Source organism: Schistocerca serialis, chromosome 4 (genome assembly GCF_023864345.2).
Source record: "Schistocerca serialis cubense isolate TAMUIC-IGC-003099 chromosome 4, iqSchSeri2.2, whole genome shotgun sequence".
In the NCBI taxonomy this organism is placed as follows: Eukaryota; Metazoa; Arthropoda; class Insecta; order Orthoptera; family Acrididae; genus Schistocerca; species Schistocerca serialis.
The window spans coordinates 538,099,946-538,121,601 of NC_064641.1; the positions used below are offsets into that span (position 1 = coordinate 538,099,946).

Below are 21,656 nucleotides of genomic sequence, written 5' to 3' on the forward strand. Positions count from 1 at the left end.
ATTTCCTAACCCAATCCCTCAGCATCACCTCATTTAATATTTGTGTGTGTGTGTGTGTGTGTGTGTGTGTGTGTGTGTCCACTAGACGCCCAAAACCAGACAGAATCTGCTCTGATCCAAAGCGACACACGTCATTGGTACCGATATGAGCCACCATCTGCAGTTGGCTGCACCCTGTACTCTTCATGGCATCCAGAAGCACCCTTTCCACATCCAGAATGACTCCCCGCCGGAATGCACACAGAGTGCACACTGGCTTCCTTCCCCTCCTTGGCAGCCATGTTCCTAAGGGGCCCCATTACGCGCCTAGTGTTGGAGCTCCCAACTACCAGCAAACCCACCCTCTATGAATGCCCAGACCTTGCTGGCCGACAAGCTTCCTCTGGAACTGGGTGGACAACTGCATCCGGCTCAGAGACATCATCAGCCACAGATAACACCCGAAACCTGTTCGTCAAACGGGGGAGGCCCTACGATCAGCCCCACAAAAGTTTTTTGCTGCCTGCCAGACTTTGGAATGATCTCCCACTCGATCACAGGTGAGGGGTCAACCTCAGTGCAGGCAGTACCCAGGGAGGTCACAGCAGTGGACCGATCGGAGGACACTTGGGACGTGCTCAACGTCCCTCGCATCCGCGCGTCCGATCCCCCCCCCCCCTTGTAACTTGTTACATCACACAACAGCCAGCACAGCCATCACACCACACCATACCACATAACACTACACCAACACATGTAATAAATTTACAGACCTTAGCCTATGAAGCATTCAAAATTCCTAAGTTATTGGATTATACAGTATGAGAGGCACGGAAGCTATAAATCAAAGTCGGTGCGAGAATTTCATTCTCCTCCTACTATGAACCTATTTTAAACACTATTATCATCAACTGACATAACCAAATTGCAAACCCATAAACAAACAAATTTCAAAATTTTGCGTATATAATAGACCTATTAGGAAAAAAGGTGGTTCTTGCCACTAGTAATACTGTTGAGTACACGACGAATGACTATCACTTTCACTAATGACCTACTAGGTAACTGAGTCATCGCAACAAATTATACCTTAAAAAAGACAGTTTTGAGGGTTCTTTCATTTTATGTTCACCTCAAAAAACAGCAAAAATTTATAGCCTACATGGTGAAATTACACTAATGCAGTGACTTCTAGCACATAGTGATAAACAGCAAGCTTACTTCACGGCTTGTTCCAAAGTACTGTACAGCTGATGTTATCAGTGTATAGCAAAAGGAGTGAGCACAGCTTCCACTTAGGTTTCATTTATATAGTTATATCTCATATGCCCTTTGTTACCACACATTAACCTTCCTCACAGTAGTTCTGCTTGGAGCCTGTGGACAGAATCTGGAATGTATTATGCCTCTATGGACTGCAGGGAATGTAGACTACTCCATTTGCCGTGTGCACCAACACAATTAAAAGGAAAAATTCAGCGAATAGTTGTGCAGACAGATTGTTATAAGCGTGAGAGATTGCAGGGACAGAGAAACACTGAAATCACAACATGCTTCACTTTATTTTATATAAGTAAATACACCATATGGGAAGGAAAACTTGGGTGTATATGCTTGCTTTTACGAAACCTTCTGTGCTTACACTACAACAAACGATGAGTTCGAAGTGCAAATTGGTAAAACGGCAGAATGCACCACTTTGACCACTCAGCACAATGAACAAGGAAATGCTTAAAGCAATACACTAGAGGTCACTGCTCTCGCATCACTAGAGTGCTGCACTGCTATTGGGTACAGAAGGTGAACACACACCCCCACACATTAAGAATCAGGCGCATTTCACTGTAATTCACAATTTTCAGTTTAATTCATCATGTTCATATACTTTTGCTTTTTTCTGGGTATGCACAAAGGAAAGATCTCTCAGAAATGCATGTCTTGACATACAATTTGTGGTTGCAGCATGTCTGAAAATGTTTCCTAGTACCCCGATACCTATTTCCATTTTTTGACGTGTTTTTACTTGCTGTTACACATACATGGTTGTTTTTTAAGAACTCATGACATTCGTTAGCACAAATTATTGTATAAACACCGTATTGTACATTTGATTTCCTTCACTTATACAGTGTTAATCATATTTGTCAATTACACATGTTTTTGCTTGTATTTTGGATGTTTTAACATTTTCCTCAGTTTTGCGTTTTTTAAGTCTAAGCTGCAGAAAATATAAAAAAGGAGTTTCACTGTATTCCTGATTGTTGGTCATGAATTTCAGTGTAGACAAAAGTTTCAATTTTCACCACTGTTATTCAATGCTAAAGAAACTTTCGACACAGAGAACTGAAAGGTGAAATAAGATCTGGCCTGGGTGTCACACCCAGCACACAATCGACGAACCACCGTTAACACAATTTAGCTAATAAGCTTGATTTTGCAAACTGACTTACATATTAGCACTACTTCTGTTCATCAATGTGCGTGCAGTTTCATAGTAGTTAGAGCAGATGTTCACTGGTTGAAAAGTCAATATGAATTATTAAAGCCTAACAGAGCATTTCTGTTAAGATATGTTTATTCGCTACTGGCTGCTGTTGAAATCAATATACTTAACTGTTGACTGCAAATAGTTCAAGTTTTCCTTTCTTACTCTGCTGCTAAGTATGTTTGAAATACCTTGAAACACTGACATTAATTATAAATCATCTTCAACAATTCTTCTGGAAATAATTATCATCATTATTTACATTGCCAATAATCTCCTACAACCAACTTGACAGACTAAAACAAAAAATATTTCTACATTCAGCAGTGATGGCCTATTAAATTCTTTTTTCTTTAATCCTTTTCAACTCTTATTTGCACGAAACAAAATCTGTTATTTCTCAGAGTCATTAGGCTGTGAATCTACGACAACTTTTGAACTTAAACTGACCTGTAAAATTCTGCTACTCGAAGTTGATCCCAGCTCATGGCAAAATAATCTGATACTAACATTTATACAACACAGATTTCAGAGCTTTTTTGTGATAATGTAGCTAGAGAAATGAGAATTTTATTTAATCAAAGACCCAGAAAACCCAAAAGTGCATTAGTACTTGAATTCCCCATATTTTCTTTTTGTGGCCTTGTAAGAAGTCATATATTAAGAGGTACTCACCAGCAAACAATTTATACTGCTTCTGCTTTGCGTTGCCCTTCTTGTGTGAGGACATCAACTCTGAAATAAAAGTAAGTGATAATTTACTAATTTTTCTCGAAATCTATGTGGAAGGACAGTTATGTGATGGGCAGAAAGGATACAGGTAAAGAAAACAGAAACAAAAATTTGTGGAGTATAAGGAAACATGAATCCCATCACTAACATCAACAGTCTTTACATGGCAAGAAATTAGAAACAGAAAGATCCTGTTACCTCCTGTTAGAGAAAAGAAGGAACATAATGTTACAAAGTATCTTCAAACAGATTTGTAATTAATATTTACAATATAATCTCATTAAATGATAAAAGCTTTGGGCAGTAGCATGCCACTCTCTCAGCAACTTATGATATGTATCAGTTGGGGGCCAAATCTGGAGAATGTGCGGGCCAAATCTGGAGAATGTGCGAACAGTCACTGTATTAATTTGGGCTATCACAGCAAGGGCAACAGACTTGCAATATACTGTTGAAAGACAATGTCATCGAGACCTTGAAGATAAGGCACAGCCACTTGCATTAAAAGTAAGAAAAGTAGCTCACAAGCAACAGTATCACAGAATGATAAACCAGAGTCTAAACAAGCAGCTGTCAAATTCCAACACACTGGTAGGTTCTATTCATTCTTACATGTGGCATAGCAATATCACACAATGTTCAAATGCAACTGTGCCTAAGAAATACACTGCATGAGCTTTTGTTATATATAGATGTTAGATGGCTTTAATCCTCCAACTATCCCATTAAGCTACACTGAAATGCTAATCATTCTCAAATAAAAACATGTCAACTGGCCATTTCTTGCATGCTGCCTTCATGGTGTTGCAGTTTTAATATCCATGACTTGAATTTATCACATATAATTTTAGTACGTCTATGTGTATGTGTGGAAGTCAGAAGACAGTGGGAGATGTCTCTTGCATTTTATCATGTTGCTTGGAATACAAGCTGTGTCATGCAGTTCAGGCATCAATTGGAGTAATGCTAACAAATCCAAGTGAATTCGACAATGAACTGGTTTACCACGAAAAGCTAAATATTTATATTTACAAAGCAATTACCGAGCAGGAAGCGACAATTCCAGATCTGGTATGTATGTAATTTAAACCTTTGTGTTCCATTTATATGACCAGGACACAAATACCTGAACAAATTTCAGAAACACATTGCACTTCATTACATTGCCTAAATAGCAACATGAATCATGCAGTTCAATCTCCCATAGATGTAATGCCCACATATTCAAAAGAATTCGCCAGCTGATTCCACATGGGGTCAGCATGAAAAGGTTAATCTTTAAAACTACAAAACATACACTATGTGATCAAAAGTATCCAGATACTCCTGTCAGGTACTACATATCAGCGACCTCACTAGTCATTAGACATTGTGAGAGAGCAGGATGGGGCAATCCGCAGAACTCATGAACTTCGAACGTGGTCAGGTGATTGGGTGTCACTTGTGTCATAGGTCTGTATGCGAGATTTCCACACTCCTAAACAACCCTAGGTCCGTTTTTTCTGATGTGATAGCGAAGAGGAAACGTCAAGGGACACATACAGTACAAAAGCATACACGTCGACCTCGTCTGTTGACTGACAGACCACCGACAGTGTGTAATAGGCAGACATATATCCAGACCATTACACTGGTATTCCAAACAGCATCAGGATCTACAGAAGTACTATGACAATTAGGCGGGAGGTGAGAAAACTTGGATTTCATGGTCAAGCAGCTGCTCATAAGCCAGACATCACACCAGTAAATGCCAAACGACGCCTCGCTTGATGTAAGGAGCAAAAACAGTGGGCGATTGAACAGTGGAAAAACATTGTGTGGAGTGACGAATAACGGTACACAATGTGGCGATCCGATGGCAGGGTATGGGTATGGTGAACGACCAGTGAACGTCATCTGCCGGCACATGTACTGCCAATAGTAAAATTCGGAGGTGGAGATGTTATGGTGTGGTCATGTTTTTCATGGAGAAGGCTTGCACCCCTTGTTGTTTTGTGGGACGCTAGCATAGCACAGGCCTACATTGATGTTTTAAGCAACTTCTTGCTCCCCACGGTTGGAGAGCAATTCGGGGGTGGAAATTGCATCTTTCAACACGACTGAGCACCTGTTCACAATGCACGGTCTGTGGCGGAGTTGTTACACGACAATAACTGCCCTGTAATGGACTGGCCTGCACAGAGTTCTGACCCGAATCCTACAGAACACCTTTGGGATATTTTGAAATGCCAACTTCGTGTCAGGCCTCACCGACTGACATCAATATCTCTCCCCATTGCAGCACTCTGTGAAGAATGGGCTGCCATTCCCCAAGAAACCTTCCAGCACCTGACTGAATGCATGCCCGAGAGAGTTTCAGCTGTCGCAAGGCTAAGGGTGGGCCAACACCATATTGAATTCCAGTATTACCGATGGAGGACGCCACAAACTTTTAAGTCATTTTCAGCCAGGTGTCTGGATACTTTTGATCACATAGTGTATGTTCATACAATGTGAGATTCTATTCCGCATAATTTTAACACTATGCCGTCCAGCGACACCACAGTGGTGTCCTGCGCGATATAGCGGTCAACAGCCGGCGACACAACAGTGTTGTCGTATGCATAGTCTTGCTCAGTGACCGGCAACACCACAGTGGTGTCGTGAGCATAGTATCACGCAGTGCCCAGCGACAGCACTTTATTATCTTTTGCATTCTGCTGGTGTTTTGTTTAGGTAACAATAAATTACGCAAGTCAACAAGTTCTTTTGTTTTTATAAGTACTTGTGCCCTTTTATCACAGCGGACGAAAGCGACAATTGGATTATTTATGATGAATGCGCAGACGTCTTGTCTGATGTTCCGGATGACTTGGCCAATTGGGAAGAAGACATTGGATATCAAAAAAATGAAAGTGAAGCAGAATCATAGATAGATAGTGAAATACATCCAGGAAGAATTCGGTGAACGCTATGGTAGCCAACTGATTCGGATGAATCAGACAAAGAAGGCAGTGCATAGTGGTCAGACTTTGATTTACTGAGGACCAATAATAAATTTGAAGGATTCCCGGGCCCAAACTTATTTCCCAAAGATACACAGAGCATTAAGGATATTGTAGAATTATATATTGGGAATGATCTGTTTGAATATATTAGCAACGAAACCAACAAGTACTATAGTCAAAATTGCAATAGAAGGAAACTGGATTTAAAAAATGTAAAATCTGTCGACGTTATGGGACCTGAACTTAGAAAATGGTTTGGGGTTGCTATCCATATGGGAATTGCAAAAACAGCAAAGGATCGATGAATATTGGTCAACAAATCCGTTGATAGACACACCAATATTTCACAAAACGATGTCCCACAACCTATTCAGACAAATATTATCATTTTTACATTTTTCCGACAGCAACAATAAACCAGATAATGCCGACCGGCTTATCAAAGTGCAATTTGTAATTGATTATTTTTCCAAAAAGTTTAAAGAAATGCTATTGACACCTTCTGATGGAAAGTGGCATCACCTTTGCATGGATAATTATTATAACAGTGTAGAACTTGAAGAGAAGTTACTTGAAAAGAAAATTCGAGTTTGTGGAACGATACGCAAAATAGAAGATATCTGGAAAATTAAAGCTCGCTAAAGTCAATGTGTTTCAAACTTGTGATCAACGGAAAGGCGACAAGCGGCTGGCAACAAGGCATGTAATGCAAATTAATGTTGCCTGTGCCAATTGAACAAATCTGCACAAGACATGCGGACGGCAAAGTGTTAAAATTTGTAACTGTATGTTCCACTTGTATAACCAGGGCACAAAACCTGACCAAATTTCAGGAGCACATTGCATTTCATCACAGCACTAAAACAGTGACGTGAATCATGCAGTTTAATCTCCCACAGGTGTAACGTCAACATATTCAAAAGAATTTGCCAGCTGACTCCATATGGATTAACATAAAAATGTTTATGCTTAAAACTACAAAACATACGTTTACCATGTGACATTCTAACCCGCATAATTTTAAAATTTGTAACTGTATGATCCATTCATATGACCAGGGCAGAAGGACCTAACCAAATTTTAGGAACACATTGCATTTCAGCACAGCGCTAAAACAGCAACTCGACTCATGCAGTTTAATCTCCCACAGGTGTAACGCCAACATATCCAAAAGAATTTGCCAGCTGACTCCATATGGATTAACATAAAAATGTTTATGCTTAAAACTACAAAACATATGTTTACAAAGTGATTCTGTACAATTTTAAAATTTGAAACTGTATGTTCCATATATATGACCAGGGCACAAGAACCTGACCAAATTTTAGGAACACATTGCATTTCATCACAGCGCTAAAACAGCAACCTGAATCATGCCGTTTAATCTCCCATAGGTGTAACGCCAACATATTCAAAAGAATTTGCCAGCTGACTCCATATGGGATTAACATAAAAATGTTAATGCTTAAAACTACAAAACATATGTTTACAAAGTGATTCTGTACAATTTTAAAATTTGAAACTGTATGTTCCATATATATGACCAGGGCACACGAACCTGACCAAATTTTAGGAACACATTGCATTTCATCACAGCGCTAAAACAGCAACTTGAATCATGCCGTTTAATCTCCCATAGGTGTAACGCCAACATATTCAAAAGAATTTGCCAGCTGACTCCATATGGGATTAACATAAAAATGTTAATGCTTAAAACTACAAAATATATGTTTACAAAGTGACATTCTATTTGGCATAATTTTAAAATTTGTAACTGTATGTTCCATTTATATGACCAGGGCAGAAGGACCTAACCAAATTTTAGGAACACATTGCATTTCATCACAGCGCTAAAACAGCAACTCGACTCATGCAGTTTAATCTCCCACAGGTGTAACACCAACATATTCAAAAGAATTTGCCAGCTGACTCCATATGGGATTAACATAAAAAGGTTAATGCTTAAAACTTCAAAACATATGTTTACCATGTGACATTCTAACCCGCATAATTTTAAAATTTGTAACTGTATGTACCATCTATATGACCAGGTCACAAGAACCTAACCAAATTTTAGGAACACATTGCATTTCATCACAGCGCTAAAACAGCAACTCGACTCATACAGTTTAATCTCCCACAGGTGTAACGCCAACATATTCAAAAGAATTTGCCAGCTGACTCCATATGGGATTAACATAAAAAGGTTAATGCTTAAAACTTCAAAACATATGTTTACCATGTGACATTCTAACCCGCATAATTTTAAAATTTGTAACTGTATGTACCATCTATATGACCAGGTCACAAGAACCTAACCAAATTTTAGGAACACATTGCATTTCATCACAGCGCTAAAACAGCAACTCGACTCATACAGTTTAATCTCCCACAGGTGTAACGCCAACATATTCAAAAGAATTTGCCAGCTGACTCCATATGGGATTAACATAAAAAGCTTAATGCTTAAAACTACAAAATATATGTTTAAAAAGTGACACTCTATTCCAAGTAATTTTAAAATTTCCATTTATATGGCCAGGGCACAAGAATCTTACCAAATTTCAGGAACACATTGCATTTCATCGCACCGCTAAAGTAGCAACCCAAATTATGTATTTTAATCTCCCATAGGTGTAACACCAACACATTCAAAAGAATTTGCCAGCTGACTCCATACTGGGTTAACATGAAAGGCTTAATGCTTACCACTACAAAACATATAGTTGCAAGGCGGCATTCTATTTTCTGTAAGGTTTAACTCCATAACTGGATGTTACATATAAATGACGAGGGCACAAGAAAATGTCTTCACTTCAGAAACCTGTTATGTACTTCACCTCATCACTACAATACCAATGTCATCACAGGCAATCCTCCCATCTACAGGGTGTTACAAAAAGGTACGGCCAAACTTTCAGGAAACATTCTTCACACACAAATAAAGAAAAGATGTTATGTGGACATGTGTCCGGAAACGCTTAATTTCCATGTTAGAGCTCAATTTAGTTTCGTCAGTATGTACTGTACTTCCTAGATTTACCACCAGTTTGCCCAATTGAAGGAAGGTAAAGTTGACTTCGGTGCTTGTGTTGACGCGACTCATTGCTCTACAGTACTAGCATCAAGCACATCAGTACGTAGCAACAACAGGTTAGTGTTCATTACGAACGTGGTTTTGCAGTCAGTGCAATGTTTACAAATGCGGAGTTGGCAGATGCCCATTTGACGAATGGATTAGCACGGGGCAATAGCCATGGCGCGGTACACTTGTATCGAGACAAATTTCCAGAACGAAGGTGTCCCGACAGGAAGACGTTCGAAGCAATTGATAGGCGTCTTAGGGAGCACGGAACATTCCAGCCTATGACTCGCGACTGGGGAAGACCTAGAACGACGAGGACACCTGCAATAGACGAGGCAATTCATCGTGTAGTTGACGATAACCCTAATGTCAGCGTCAGAGAAGTTGCTGCTGTACAAGGTAGTTGCTGCTGTACAAGGTAACGTTGACCACATCAATGTATGGAGAGTGCTACGGGAGAACCAGTTGTTTCTGTACCGTGTACAGCGTGTGCAGGCACTACCAGCAGCTGAGGCCTCCACGGGTACTCTTCTGCGAATGGTTCATCCAACAATGTGTCAATCCTCATTTCAGTGCAAATGTTCTCTTTACGGATGAGGCTTCATTCCAACGTGATCAAATTGTAAATTTTCACAATCAACACGTGTGGGCTGACGAGAATCCGCACGCAATTGTGCAATCACGTCATCAACACAGATTTTCTGTGAATGTTTGGGCAGGCATTGTTGGTGATGTCTTGATTGGGCCCCACGTTCTTCCACCTACGCTCAATGGAGCACGTTATCATGATTTCATACAGGATACTCTACGTGTGCTGCTAGAACATGTATCTTCACAAGTATGACAACATGTGGTTCATGCACGATGGAACTCCTGCACATTTCAGCTGAAGTGTTCGTACGCTTCTCAACAACAGATTCGGTGACCGATGGATTGGTAGAAGTGGACCAATTCCATGGCCTCCACGCTCTCCTGACCTCAACCCTCTTGACTTTCATTTATGGGGGCATCTGAAAGCTCTTGTCTACCCAACCCCGGTACCAAATGTAGACTCTTCGTGCTTGTATTGTGGACAGCTGTGATACAATATGCCATTCTCCAGGACTGCATCAGCGCATCAGGGATTCCATGCGATGGAAGGTGGATGCATGTATCCTCGCTAACGGAGGACATTTTGAACATTTCCTGTAACAAAGTGTTTGAAGTCACGCTGGTACGTTCTGTAGCTGTGTGTTTCCATTCCATGATTAATGTGATTTTAAGAGAAGTAATAAAATGAGCTCTAACATGGAAAGTAAGCATTTCCGGACACATGTCCACATAACGTATTTCCTTTCTTTGTGTGTGAGGAATGTTTCCTGAAAGTTTGGCCGTACCTTTTTGTAACACCCTGTATATCTACAAACATCCTCTGCTAGGCACTATATTGTGCACAGCGTAGGGTACTGTACACAGCTACTAGTCGTTCCCTTTCCTGTTCCACTCACATGGGAGCCACTGGATAATTACTATTTATATCTCTCTGTAGGAGCCCCAGTTTCTTTCGTCTTTGTGGTCCTTACGCAAAATGTCCTTTGGCAGCAACAAAATTGTTCTACAGCCAGCTGAAATTCCAGTGTCCCGTAAAAATAACTGTAACAAATTCAAATGAGTTTTCCTGCTGACTCCATAAGGGTCATCACTGGAACCTTATAGAGAGGAAAAGTGACTATTATTTTACTATTTTGTCCGAACATAAAGACATTATCTTTGTTTCACAAAGCTAGCTCTGTGTGCGTGAACACACACACACACACACACACACACACACACACACACACACACAGCATTGTATAAACTACAGGCCTGTACCTACATCATTTGCTTGTATTCCACCTATAACCACGGCAGTAGCCCCCAAAATTTCAAGATAGTTGTTTCCACGCGTGATATACACACCTAGCCTACTGGTGGTAGTTTACATGGCTTGCTGGTACAAGAATGCAGCATTTTAGTGAAATTGCTTTAGTGTAGGACATATTTATATAAATGGAATGATATATTAAGGAACTGACAAAATACATTTTTATTGTAATTAAAACATACATTATCACTTAAATAGAAGTTTCCCTGTGGCCTTTCCTGAAACAATCTTCGAAGAGTGTCATACACCAGTGTCTCTGCACCAGAACAATGTTTCCTTTAGTTCCCCTAACTGCATATTGCACATTTGTTTGCGGCTTGCTTTTCTTCTCTGTGGGTGGAGTATTCTCAACGAAATTCCCTCCTGTGGGACATCCAGGCATAGCAGTGCTTGAAAACCACTCACAATGAGGTGAAACTACACTCTTTCTGTGAATTTACAGCAGTTCTGATGCGAGAAGCAGCTTGAAAATAACAAGTGTTTCTTCTTTGTCTTTTCACTTTTCTCTTCATTTCAGCACCATAACGCCCTGTGACTACTATGCTAAGAGTTCACCTTTCTTCAGTTTTGTATTTTTCAAGGCATCAGGGAAGTTCTCCCTATTCAGTTGAAATGTGCATTCAACTGAAGTGCAATAGCTATGTTAATACCTCTTTTCTTTAAAAAGTTACACAAATTGACACAGTTGTAATAATCATCCATCCAGAGCGTATGGTCAAAGCTGGTAAGACACTCAACAAGGTTTACTATAAACTGCCTTTTTCAGGACATCTGCTAAAAGAAATTCCATTTCTACCTCTGTGTCACTTCCAGTATAAACTAGAAACTGCCACAAATATCCTGTGCACGATTCACAGACCTCTCATGACTTTATTCCAAACTTTGCTGCTATTAGAGATGTGTAGGTTTTTAATGCCAGCCTTCCTTTCCACAACATGATGAGATGCATCAAAAGAAATGTTTTCTCCAATGTAATATAAATTTTTAAATGTGCTGAATGACTGAGCCCAATTTGAACAATTTTTTGTTCATCTCTAATGCATGCAGTTCCTCATTATCAACAAAATAATCTACAAAGCGGCTCAAAATCTGTCTTCATGCATAGTCTGGTAAATAAGATGAGATTTTCCATAAATTTGCTCTGCAAATTTAAAACGACCTTGTATTTTTCAAATCACAAACTATTTCTGCTGAGATCAAAGTTTTCAGATTGTGTAAAAGATCAATGAGTGGACCATCTTATATTTACAGATGACGCTTTGTCAATTGTCGTGCACGGATTTATTTCAAAGAACTCAGAAGCATTGGAAGGGATAGAGATACCAGCTTGACAGAGAATTAGGTTGCATGTGGGGAGGGGAATGCTGAGTGGGTACCAAATTTCATAATGCTGCTAGCCTTGGGACTGTGTACTGTGTCCTCTGGTTTTTATGAATTTGTATCACATTAAGCTGCAGTTTGCATGAATCCATTTCTGTTGAGAAATGAACTGACTTTAAAATGGGATAAATACTCAACTACAGTACACATTTCTGCAGGAGACAGTGGGAGGTTAGATAAGGGCCAGTGGTGTACTTAATGTGTTTCATGCTCCAATCTTGTCAATGCTTGCTGTGGGATATGGTGGGAATGCAAGGGGATGCATGTCAGCTGCCGGTTCTACACAGCCAATGATGGAGCAGCAGGCGGACATGTTTGGAAGCAAGAGATAAAGAAATACTGTTACATTCTCATGAGAATATTGATATGAAAACCACTATGTATCCAGAACAAACAGCTGTGTTGTCAGATCCCACCATAACCACATTCTCAGGCAGCACAACATATTCGAAAGAAACAAGCAAGTATTTATGATAACCAAGATTATAAATTTCATTGTTATTCATAAATAAAAATTCACTGCCTCTTTTCATGCCTCTCACTGATTAGGCGAATCTATTTTCACAGATTACGATAACTGTGGTGACAACAATTATTATTATTATTATTATTTTCGATTATTCCCATTTAAAGAGAGCGTTTGAACTTGAATTCTTTTATGATGATTGTTTATATTTTTTCTGAGCCCAAATTTTCTTCATGTGTTCACTGTGTTGTTTCTTTCGCTCTGCTGTCCATTTGCATCCTAGTCTCTTCTGTGTTGTGGTGCCAAATTTATGTTTTTTGATAATGTTCCTGAATTCAGTTCTATTTTCTGCATTGTTTACTGTTGTGTGTGCTTGTCTGAGGTGCTCTTCAACTTCTTTTATACATTTTGTTTTTCCCCTGCCTTTAAGAATTTGCTTTGAAATTATGTTTTCATTCATCCTGTGGATATGTCCATAGAACTGCATTCTTCTTTTCCTTACTGTATCCATAATCTTGTCTGTGTATTTATATAATCTGATGTTGGTCTCTTCTTCCAGATTCCTTGCTCTTGTATTGGGCCAAAAATTTTCCTGAGAATTTCCCTTTCTTGTTTCTCTATTTCTTTGATTTTAGTTTGCACACGTATTTGTGTTGTTTCAGATGCATACAGTGCCTCCGGAAATACGACAGTGTTGTAGTGCCTCAATTTTGAGCTAATGGATATGAACATTTTGTTATAATAGTTCCACATGAGTTTATATGCTTTCTGTAGTTTTTTTTATTCTTTCCTCATTGGCCTTTAGGTTGATCTCTGATGGCTGGATGATTTCTCCCTGGTACTTAAAATGTGGTACTTGTAAGATTTTCCCATGGGTTGTCACAATAGGCAATTTGTCTTGTGGCACTCTTTCAATGTACTGGGGTTTCTCATATGAGATTTGCAGGCCAGTTCTTTGTGCAATTTCGTGTAACTTCTCTATGGCATTAGTGGCTTCTTTTCTATTATTTGTGAGGATTGCAAAGTCATCAGCAAAAGCTTAACACTTCACATTGAATCTATTATCTTTTGTAATGCCTATTTGGATTCCTTTGACTTCTTTTTCCCATGTCATGATAATTTTTTCAAGAATGATATTAAAGAGTAATGGTGAAAGTCCGTCACCCAGTCACACTCCAGTTTGGATTTCAAATGATTCAGAGATATCCCGCATAAATTTAACCTCAGAGACTGTATCAGTTAATGTTTGCCGAATGATTGCTCTTGTCTTGTCTAATGAGTCATAGGCATTTTTAAAATCTACAAAAGTGACCACTGTGTTTCGGGTGTTTCTCATCTGGAGAATCATTCTCAGATTCCAGATCTCCTCTATGCATGATTGTCCCTTGTGAAAACCAGCCTGGTATTCTCCTATTTGTGGGTCAGCTTCTTGTTCTAATCTATTCATGAGAACTTTTGATAGGATTTTATATGTGACCGGCACGAGTGAGATACCCCTGTAATTATTTGGTTCAGTTCTGTCCCCTTTTTTGTGGAGTAGATGGATGAGTGCGCATTTCCATTCAGAAGGGATATGTTCTGTTTCCCAAATGTTTAATCTGATTTTGTGGATTTTTCCTGTTAATCTTTCATCATTTAGTTTCCATAGTTCTGCAATAATTCCAGCTTCTCCTGGGGCTCTTGTTTTTCAGTGTCTTGATAATTTCTACTATTTCGTTGATGGTTTAGCGTCGGGATTTGGTGTAGACGACTCGTAGTGAATATTATTATTATTATTATTTCTTTACTTTCTCAGACGTTAAGTCTGGTTAAAAATGGGAAGTGACGCGGACCTTGATCAAGCGTCACTTCCTTTTAACTGTACGGTATATGTTATATTGCATTTAGGAACTTTCGGGTAATTGAACATGTATCAATAATTACGGATTTCTGTAATTGTATATATAAGTTTGGATGTAGCTGTATTGTATTGATGTACTGGTGGATATTGTGTGGTATGACTCCTGTAGTTGATAGTATAATTGGTATAATGTCAACTTTATCCTGATGCCACATGTCCTTGACTTCCTCAGCCAGTTGGATGTATTTTTCAATTTTTTCTCCTGTTTTCTTTTGTATATTTGTTGTATTGGGTATGGATATTTCAATTAGTTGTGTTAATTTCTTCTTTTTATTGGTGAGTATGATGTCAGGTTTGTTATGTGGTGTTGTTTTATATGTTATAATGGTTCTGTTCCAGTATAATTTGTATTCATCATTCTCCAGTACATTTTGTGGTGCATACTTGTATGTGGGAACGTGTTGTTTTATAAGTTTATGTTGTAAGGCAAGCTGTTGATGTATTATTTTTGCTACATTGTCATGTCTTCTGGGGTATTCTGTATTTGCTAGTATTGTACATCCACTTGTGATGTGATCTACTGTTTCTATTTGTTGTTTGCAAAGTCTGCATTTATCTGTTGTGGTGTTGGGATCTTTAATAATATGCTTGCTGTAATATCTGCTGTTTATTGTTTGATCCTGTATTGCAATCATGAATCCTTCCGTCTCACTGTATATATTGCCTTTTCTTAGCCACGTGTTGGATGCGTCTTGATCGATGTGTGGCTGTGTTAGATGATACGGGTGCTTGCCATCTAGTGTTTTCTTTTTCCAATTTACTTTCTTTGTGTCTGTTGATGTTATGTGATCTAAAGGGTTGTAGAAGTGGTTATAAAATTGCAGTGGTGTAGCCGATGTATTTATATGAGTGATTGCTTTGTGTATTTTGCTAGTTTCTGCTCATTCTAGAAAGAATTTTCTTAAATTGTCTACCTGTCCATAATGTAGGTTTTTTATGTCAATAAATCCCCTTCCTCCTTCCTTTCTGCTTAATGTGAATCTTTCTGTTGCTGAATGTATGTGATGTATTCTATATTTGTGGCATTGTGAACGTGTAAGTGTATTGAGTGCTTCTAGGTCTGTGTTACTCCATTTCGCTACTCCAAATGAGTAGGTCAATATTGGTATAGCATAAGTATTTATAGCTTTTGTCTTGTTTCTTGCTGTCAATTCTGTTTTCAGTATTTTTGTTAGCCTTTGTCTATATTTTTCTTTTAGTTCTTCTTTAATATTTGTATTATCTATTCCTATTTTTTGTCTGTATCCTAGATATTTATAGGCATCTGTTTTTTCCATCGCTTCTATGGAGTCACTGTGGTTATTCAATATGTAATCTTCTTGTTTAGTGTGTTTTCCCTTGACTATGCTATTTTTATTACATTTGTCTGTTCCAAAAGCCATATTTATATCATTGCTGAATACTTCTGTTATCTTTAGTAATTGGTTGAGTTGTTGATTGGTTGCTGCCAGTAGTTTTAGATCATCCATGTATAGCAAATGTGTGATTTTGTGTGGGTATGTTCCAGTAATACTATATCCATAATTTGTATTATTTAGCATGTTGGATAGTGGGTTCAGAGCAAGACAGAACCAGAAAGGACTTAATGAGTCTCCTTGGTATATTCCACACTTAATCTGTATTGGCTGTGATGTGATGTTATCTGAATTTGTTTGGATATTAAGTGTGGTTTTCCAGTTTTTCATTACTATGTTTAGAAACTGTATCAATTTAGGATCTACTTTGTATATTTCCAATATCTGTAGTAACCATGAGTGGGGTACACTATCAAAGGCTTTTTGGTAATCAATGTATGCGTAGTGTAGCGACCTTTGTTTAGTTTTAGCTTGATATGTCACCTCTGTATCTATTATCAGTTGCTCTTTACATCCTCGTGCTCCTTTGCAGCAGCCTTTTTGTTCTTCATTTATAATTTTGTTCTGTGTTGTATGTGTCATTAATTTCTGTGTAATGACTGAAGTTAATATTTTGTAGATTGTTGGTAGGCATGTTATGGGGCGATATTTAGCTGGGTTTGCTGTGTCTGCTTGATCTTTAGGTTTCAGATAGGTTATTCCATGTGCAAGTGTATCAGGGAATGTGTATGGGTCTGCAATGTAACTGTTAAATAATTTATATAAAAACAAAGATGAGGTGACTTACCGAACAAAAGCGATGGCAGGTCGATAGACACACAAACAAACACAAACATACACACAAAATTCAAGCTTTCGCAACAAACTGTTGCCTCATCAGGAAAGAGGGAAGGAGAGGGGAAGACGAAAGGAAGTGGGTTTTAAGGGAGAGGGTAAGGAGTCATTCCAATCCCGAGAGCGGAAAGACTTACCTTAGGGGGAAAAAAGGACAGGTATACACTCGCACACACGCACATATCCATCCACACATACAGACACAAGCAGACCATTGTTAAATAATTTAGTTAGATGTGAATGTGTTGAGGTGAACTTCTTTAGCCAGTAATTTGCTATTTTATCATTTCCAGGGGCTTTCCAATTGTGTGTAGAATTAATTGCTCGGGTGACTTCATGTTGCAAAATTATCACTTCAGGCATTTGTGGTATCATCTTGTATGTGTCTGTTTCTGCTTGTATCCACCGTGCATGCCTCTTATGTTGTACCGGGTTTGACCATATGTTGCTCCAGAACTGTTCCATGTCTGTTATGTTTGGTGGATTGTCTATTTTAATGCGTGTGTAATCTATTGTTTGGTAAAATCTCTTTTGGTTTGTGTTGAATGTTTGGTTTTGTTTCCTTCTATTTTCACTTTTTTTGTATCTTCTAAGTCGTTTGGCCAATGCTTGTAATTTCTGCTTCTTTTCATCTAATTGCTCTATTGCTTCTTGTTGTGAGATTCTACCTAACCTTTTTCGTTTTTTGTCTGATATTTCATTTCTTATAAATTGTGTTAGCTGTCCGATGTCTTTTCTCAGTTTTTCTATTCTTATCTGTAGCCTGTGTTGCTATGCTGGTTTTGTGGGTTTCTTCTGTGTGTTGGTTTGTTCTGATCTCTGCCTAGTGTGTATATTTAGTGTAGTGAGTGCTCCTATATAAACCAGTAGTTGTAACTCTTCCATAGTTGTATTTTCATTTATTTTGTTGTGTATGATTGTGTTGATAGTTTTTATTGTTGTTTCGACTTGTGGGTTATTTGGCGGTCTATGCAAGAATGGTCTGATGTCTGTATTTGTGTCTTTGTATTCTATATATGTCAGCTGAAATTTCTCTTCTAGATCTAACACGTGTGTCTCTTCGTGTTCTATTTGTGCTTGTTCTGGTGGCTGTCTTGAGATTTCGTTTTCCTCCGATTGTTTAATTGATGCGTGTTGGTCTTTGTTTGTTTGCTCTGGGATGTTTGAGTCCATTACTGTATTTTCTTCTTCTTCTGATTGCACATTATTTTGTTCCGGTATTTGTTGTACTTGTTGTTTGATGTTTTCTAATTCTGACTGGGGTATCCTGTTATTTTTTATTATTACACGGATCTGATCAGCTAGTCGTTGTTCTGTTAAAAATTTTAATTCCGGGTATCTGGTAATAAATGTTGTGTATACTTGTGATCTGTATCCAGTTGTGTTGGTTCCTAGGTTTGTTGCTTGGTAATAACAGAACATGAGGTGTCGATTAACTTCATCTGACCATCTCATCCTCTGTCTTTGTTTTCCTTCTAGGGTGGTTGCAGGAAGCATATCCTGCAAAACACCTCTATTTGGATTTAAATCATTTTCCAGTTGGCTAGCAGTGTCGTTACCATTGTGGGCGGGCATAGGGGTCACGCATCATCCCCGACCATGACGGCGCTTGTCCGAGGCTTCTTTAGTTCTGTCCTGAACCAAGTAATCACACTAAAAGGGGGGTTAGCCCTATTAGTGGTTTGTTCTTTTCGTCACCTTTTACGACTGGCAGAACATACCGGAGGCCTATTCTTTTCCCGGGCCTCCACAGGAATTATTATTATTATTATTATTATTACTATTATTAGAAATAGTGGTAACACCTACACTGGTTTAGATGGGAAGCAAAAATGGAAGTAAGGTGCAAACAATTTACACAGCAATACTTGACACTAGTTGTGTGTAGTTTGAATTCCGTTTCTTTATAATTAAAACTGCAGTGAGTGAAATAAACAGCAATCATATTTATAGTCATACCTGTCACAAATACTTCACTGTTTATGCCAAATATTCCAAGATATTCAAGGGTATAGTCAAATAGGAATCTAAGAGCGCAACTTTATTTATTTATTATAACATTTGTAATGTGAAGTATTTGCTTTGAAATGTGGCAAAGTTTCTTAATAAAAACTCTCTGTGTATTACATTTGGGGGGGGGGGGGGGGGGGGGGGGGGGGGGGAATCAACACTGCTATGACATTTTAGTTATGTTGTTTACGAACTTTGATGTATGCTCACTACATCACTGGTCAAGGCCGATGACTAGTAATGAATATTTGTCATTATTCGACAATCAATAAAAGGCGGAAATACTAAGTCACAGATGGGCACGTGCGTGCCAGTGCACATGCGGGTCAGCTGCTCTCGACAAAGGCCTTGATGGCAAAAAGCTTATATTGTGAAAGTCTTTTTATTGTGCCTATCTGCAACTCAGCATCTCCACTATACAGTGAGTAGCAGCTTTCCTTTTCATAATATTGTTACACTCCATATTGGATTTTCTGTTGTCTGATTAATCAATACAAGGCATAAGATAAGAACAGGTATAGTGTTAATTTTTCTAGGCACATACTATAAATCAATAAAACAGTTTGTAATTTTGGTTAGTCGCATTGATAAATTTTCTGAATGAGCCTCTTAAAAATGTGGGCTGTAATACTCTGGTAAATATGCTACAAAGCCTAGGAAGTGTTTCCAAACATTGTTTTTCTCTAGCAAAATCTGCAGAGTAATGGTTATTTCGTGCATGACTTTTCACTGAAATACAGTTTTCATACTCCAGCTGCAATATTTACGTTTCACTCATTCATACTTACTAACAAATGAAATTTTTAAGGGCACAAGAACTGTTCCACTTCTTCCCAATTTCAGAACCATTATATTGCATATTTCACTGGTGTGACTCACTCTAAGTCGTCCTCACTGTCTGTATATTATTCTTCACTTTTTTGGGCATTTGTTCCAGACAACCAATAACATTTTTGGTGATATTTGTTTTATGGGCATTAAGGCTGTGGTCCAAGATATATTTCTTTGTCTGTATATGCTTGCTGAGTTTCTTTGTGATCTTTCCGAGTTGTTATATCCTCTGGCATCACTAACCCATCGTTGCCTGGACATGCAACACATTTTGGCTCGCTACGCTTGTTTGGGATTGTAACTGCTTTCAGAGTTGTTATAGATTGGGTTGGGTTGACTTCGTGGAGGAGACCAAACAGTGAGGTCATTAGTTTCATCAGATTACAGAAGGATGGGGTAGGAAGTTGGCTGTGCGCTTTCAAAGGAACCGTCCTGGCATTTGCCTAAAGTGATTTAGGGAAATCATGGAAAACCTAAACCAGGATGGCCAGTCACAGAATTGAGCCATTGTCCTCCAAATGTGAGTCCAGTATGCTAACTAATCTGCCACTTCGCTCAGTAGTTATAGACTGATGATATCACCAACATTGCAAGACAGAACATTAGGATTAGAAATATGCCTTGGAACATGGTCTAATGCCCACAAAACAAATATTGCCAAAACGGCTCTGAAAACTCACATTAGAGGGCAGTCTATTGTGAGGCTGCAACTGACGAGTATGTGGTGAAGATACCACTAGTGCATATAGTCAAAACTGTGTGAGTACATACTCAGGCTCATGGCTTAAGGTGTTAATATTTCTGTACACCTCTAGGTCATCTGAAAGTACCACAAATTTTTCACTGTCTTTGCCTGTGACTAATGTGACGTGATGTGATGCTACAATGCACTCTGAAGCTTCTGACCTGATTGTTGTTTCTTTATGCTTAATGTTGTGATGCAGATGCTGAAAATGGCTCAGATGTGGGCAAGGAAGTAATCGAATATTTAAAACATCTGCAGTTAGCCCAAAGGTAGTGAAATTGAAAGACAAATAGAAACTTGCAATGATGATATATTTCAGAAAGGGCTGAATTGAATGGAAGTGGTTGGAGTGCACATCGGAAGAGTGCACCAATGAATCTTACAGTAGCAAGAATATTTAATTCATCAAAACCAGGTTTTCATTAAGGAAAGGATGAATTTCAACACAACAGAGGAAGAAAGGGAGGATGAGCTGTGTACAACCACCTTAATAATTTTTGTGGGCCATTCAGAATTTGTACAACACTTTATACCACAGAGTATGATCACTGCCACTTGCAAAGAGAAACAAAAAAGTCACAGTGCTGCTAGCTCTTGGTAGATTATCATAGATGACACAATGCTAAAACACGCAAAACTGCGGAGTCAGAAAGCTCACACACACACACACACACACACACACACACACACTCGAGGGAGGACTCGAACCTCCAATGGAGGGAGCCGTGCAGGCAAGTGACAAGGCACCTCAGAGCATACAGCTACCCCGGGTGGACCAAACAAATTTACATCAAATTTTGGTTAGCTGTATATTTAAATATCAAATGTCTGTTCAGTGCATATCCATACCTGGTGAGCCCTTTAGGAATAAGTTATCTTTAAGCTTACCACATACTACAGTGGATGAAATGTAACAACAGGTAATTTTTGTCACATTTTTGAACGTGGGCAAAACATTTAAGAG

At 38.7% G+C, this 21,656-nt stretch overlaps 1 protein-coding gene across 2 annotated transcripts in view; it reads right to left on the minus strand.

Annotated features, from left to right (window-relative positions):
• The window catches only part of LOC126475257 (ubiquitin carboxyl-terminal hydrolase 10-like), a 141,482-nt gene that overhangs the window by 22,179 nt on the left and 97,647 nt on the right, over positions 1-21,656 (minus strand). For both annotated transcript variants that reach the window (XM_050102971.1, XM_050102970.1), the window contains one exon: positions 3,140-3,199. In XM_050102971.1, the coding sequence (XP_049958928.1) occupies positions 3,140-3,199 (60 nt within the window). The remainder of the gene's footprint in view (positions 1-3,139; positions 3,200-21,656) is intronic.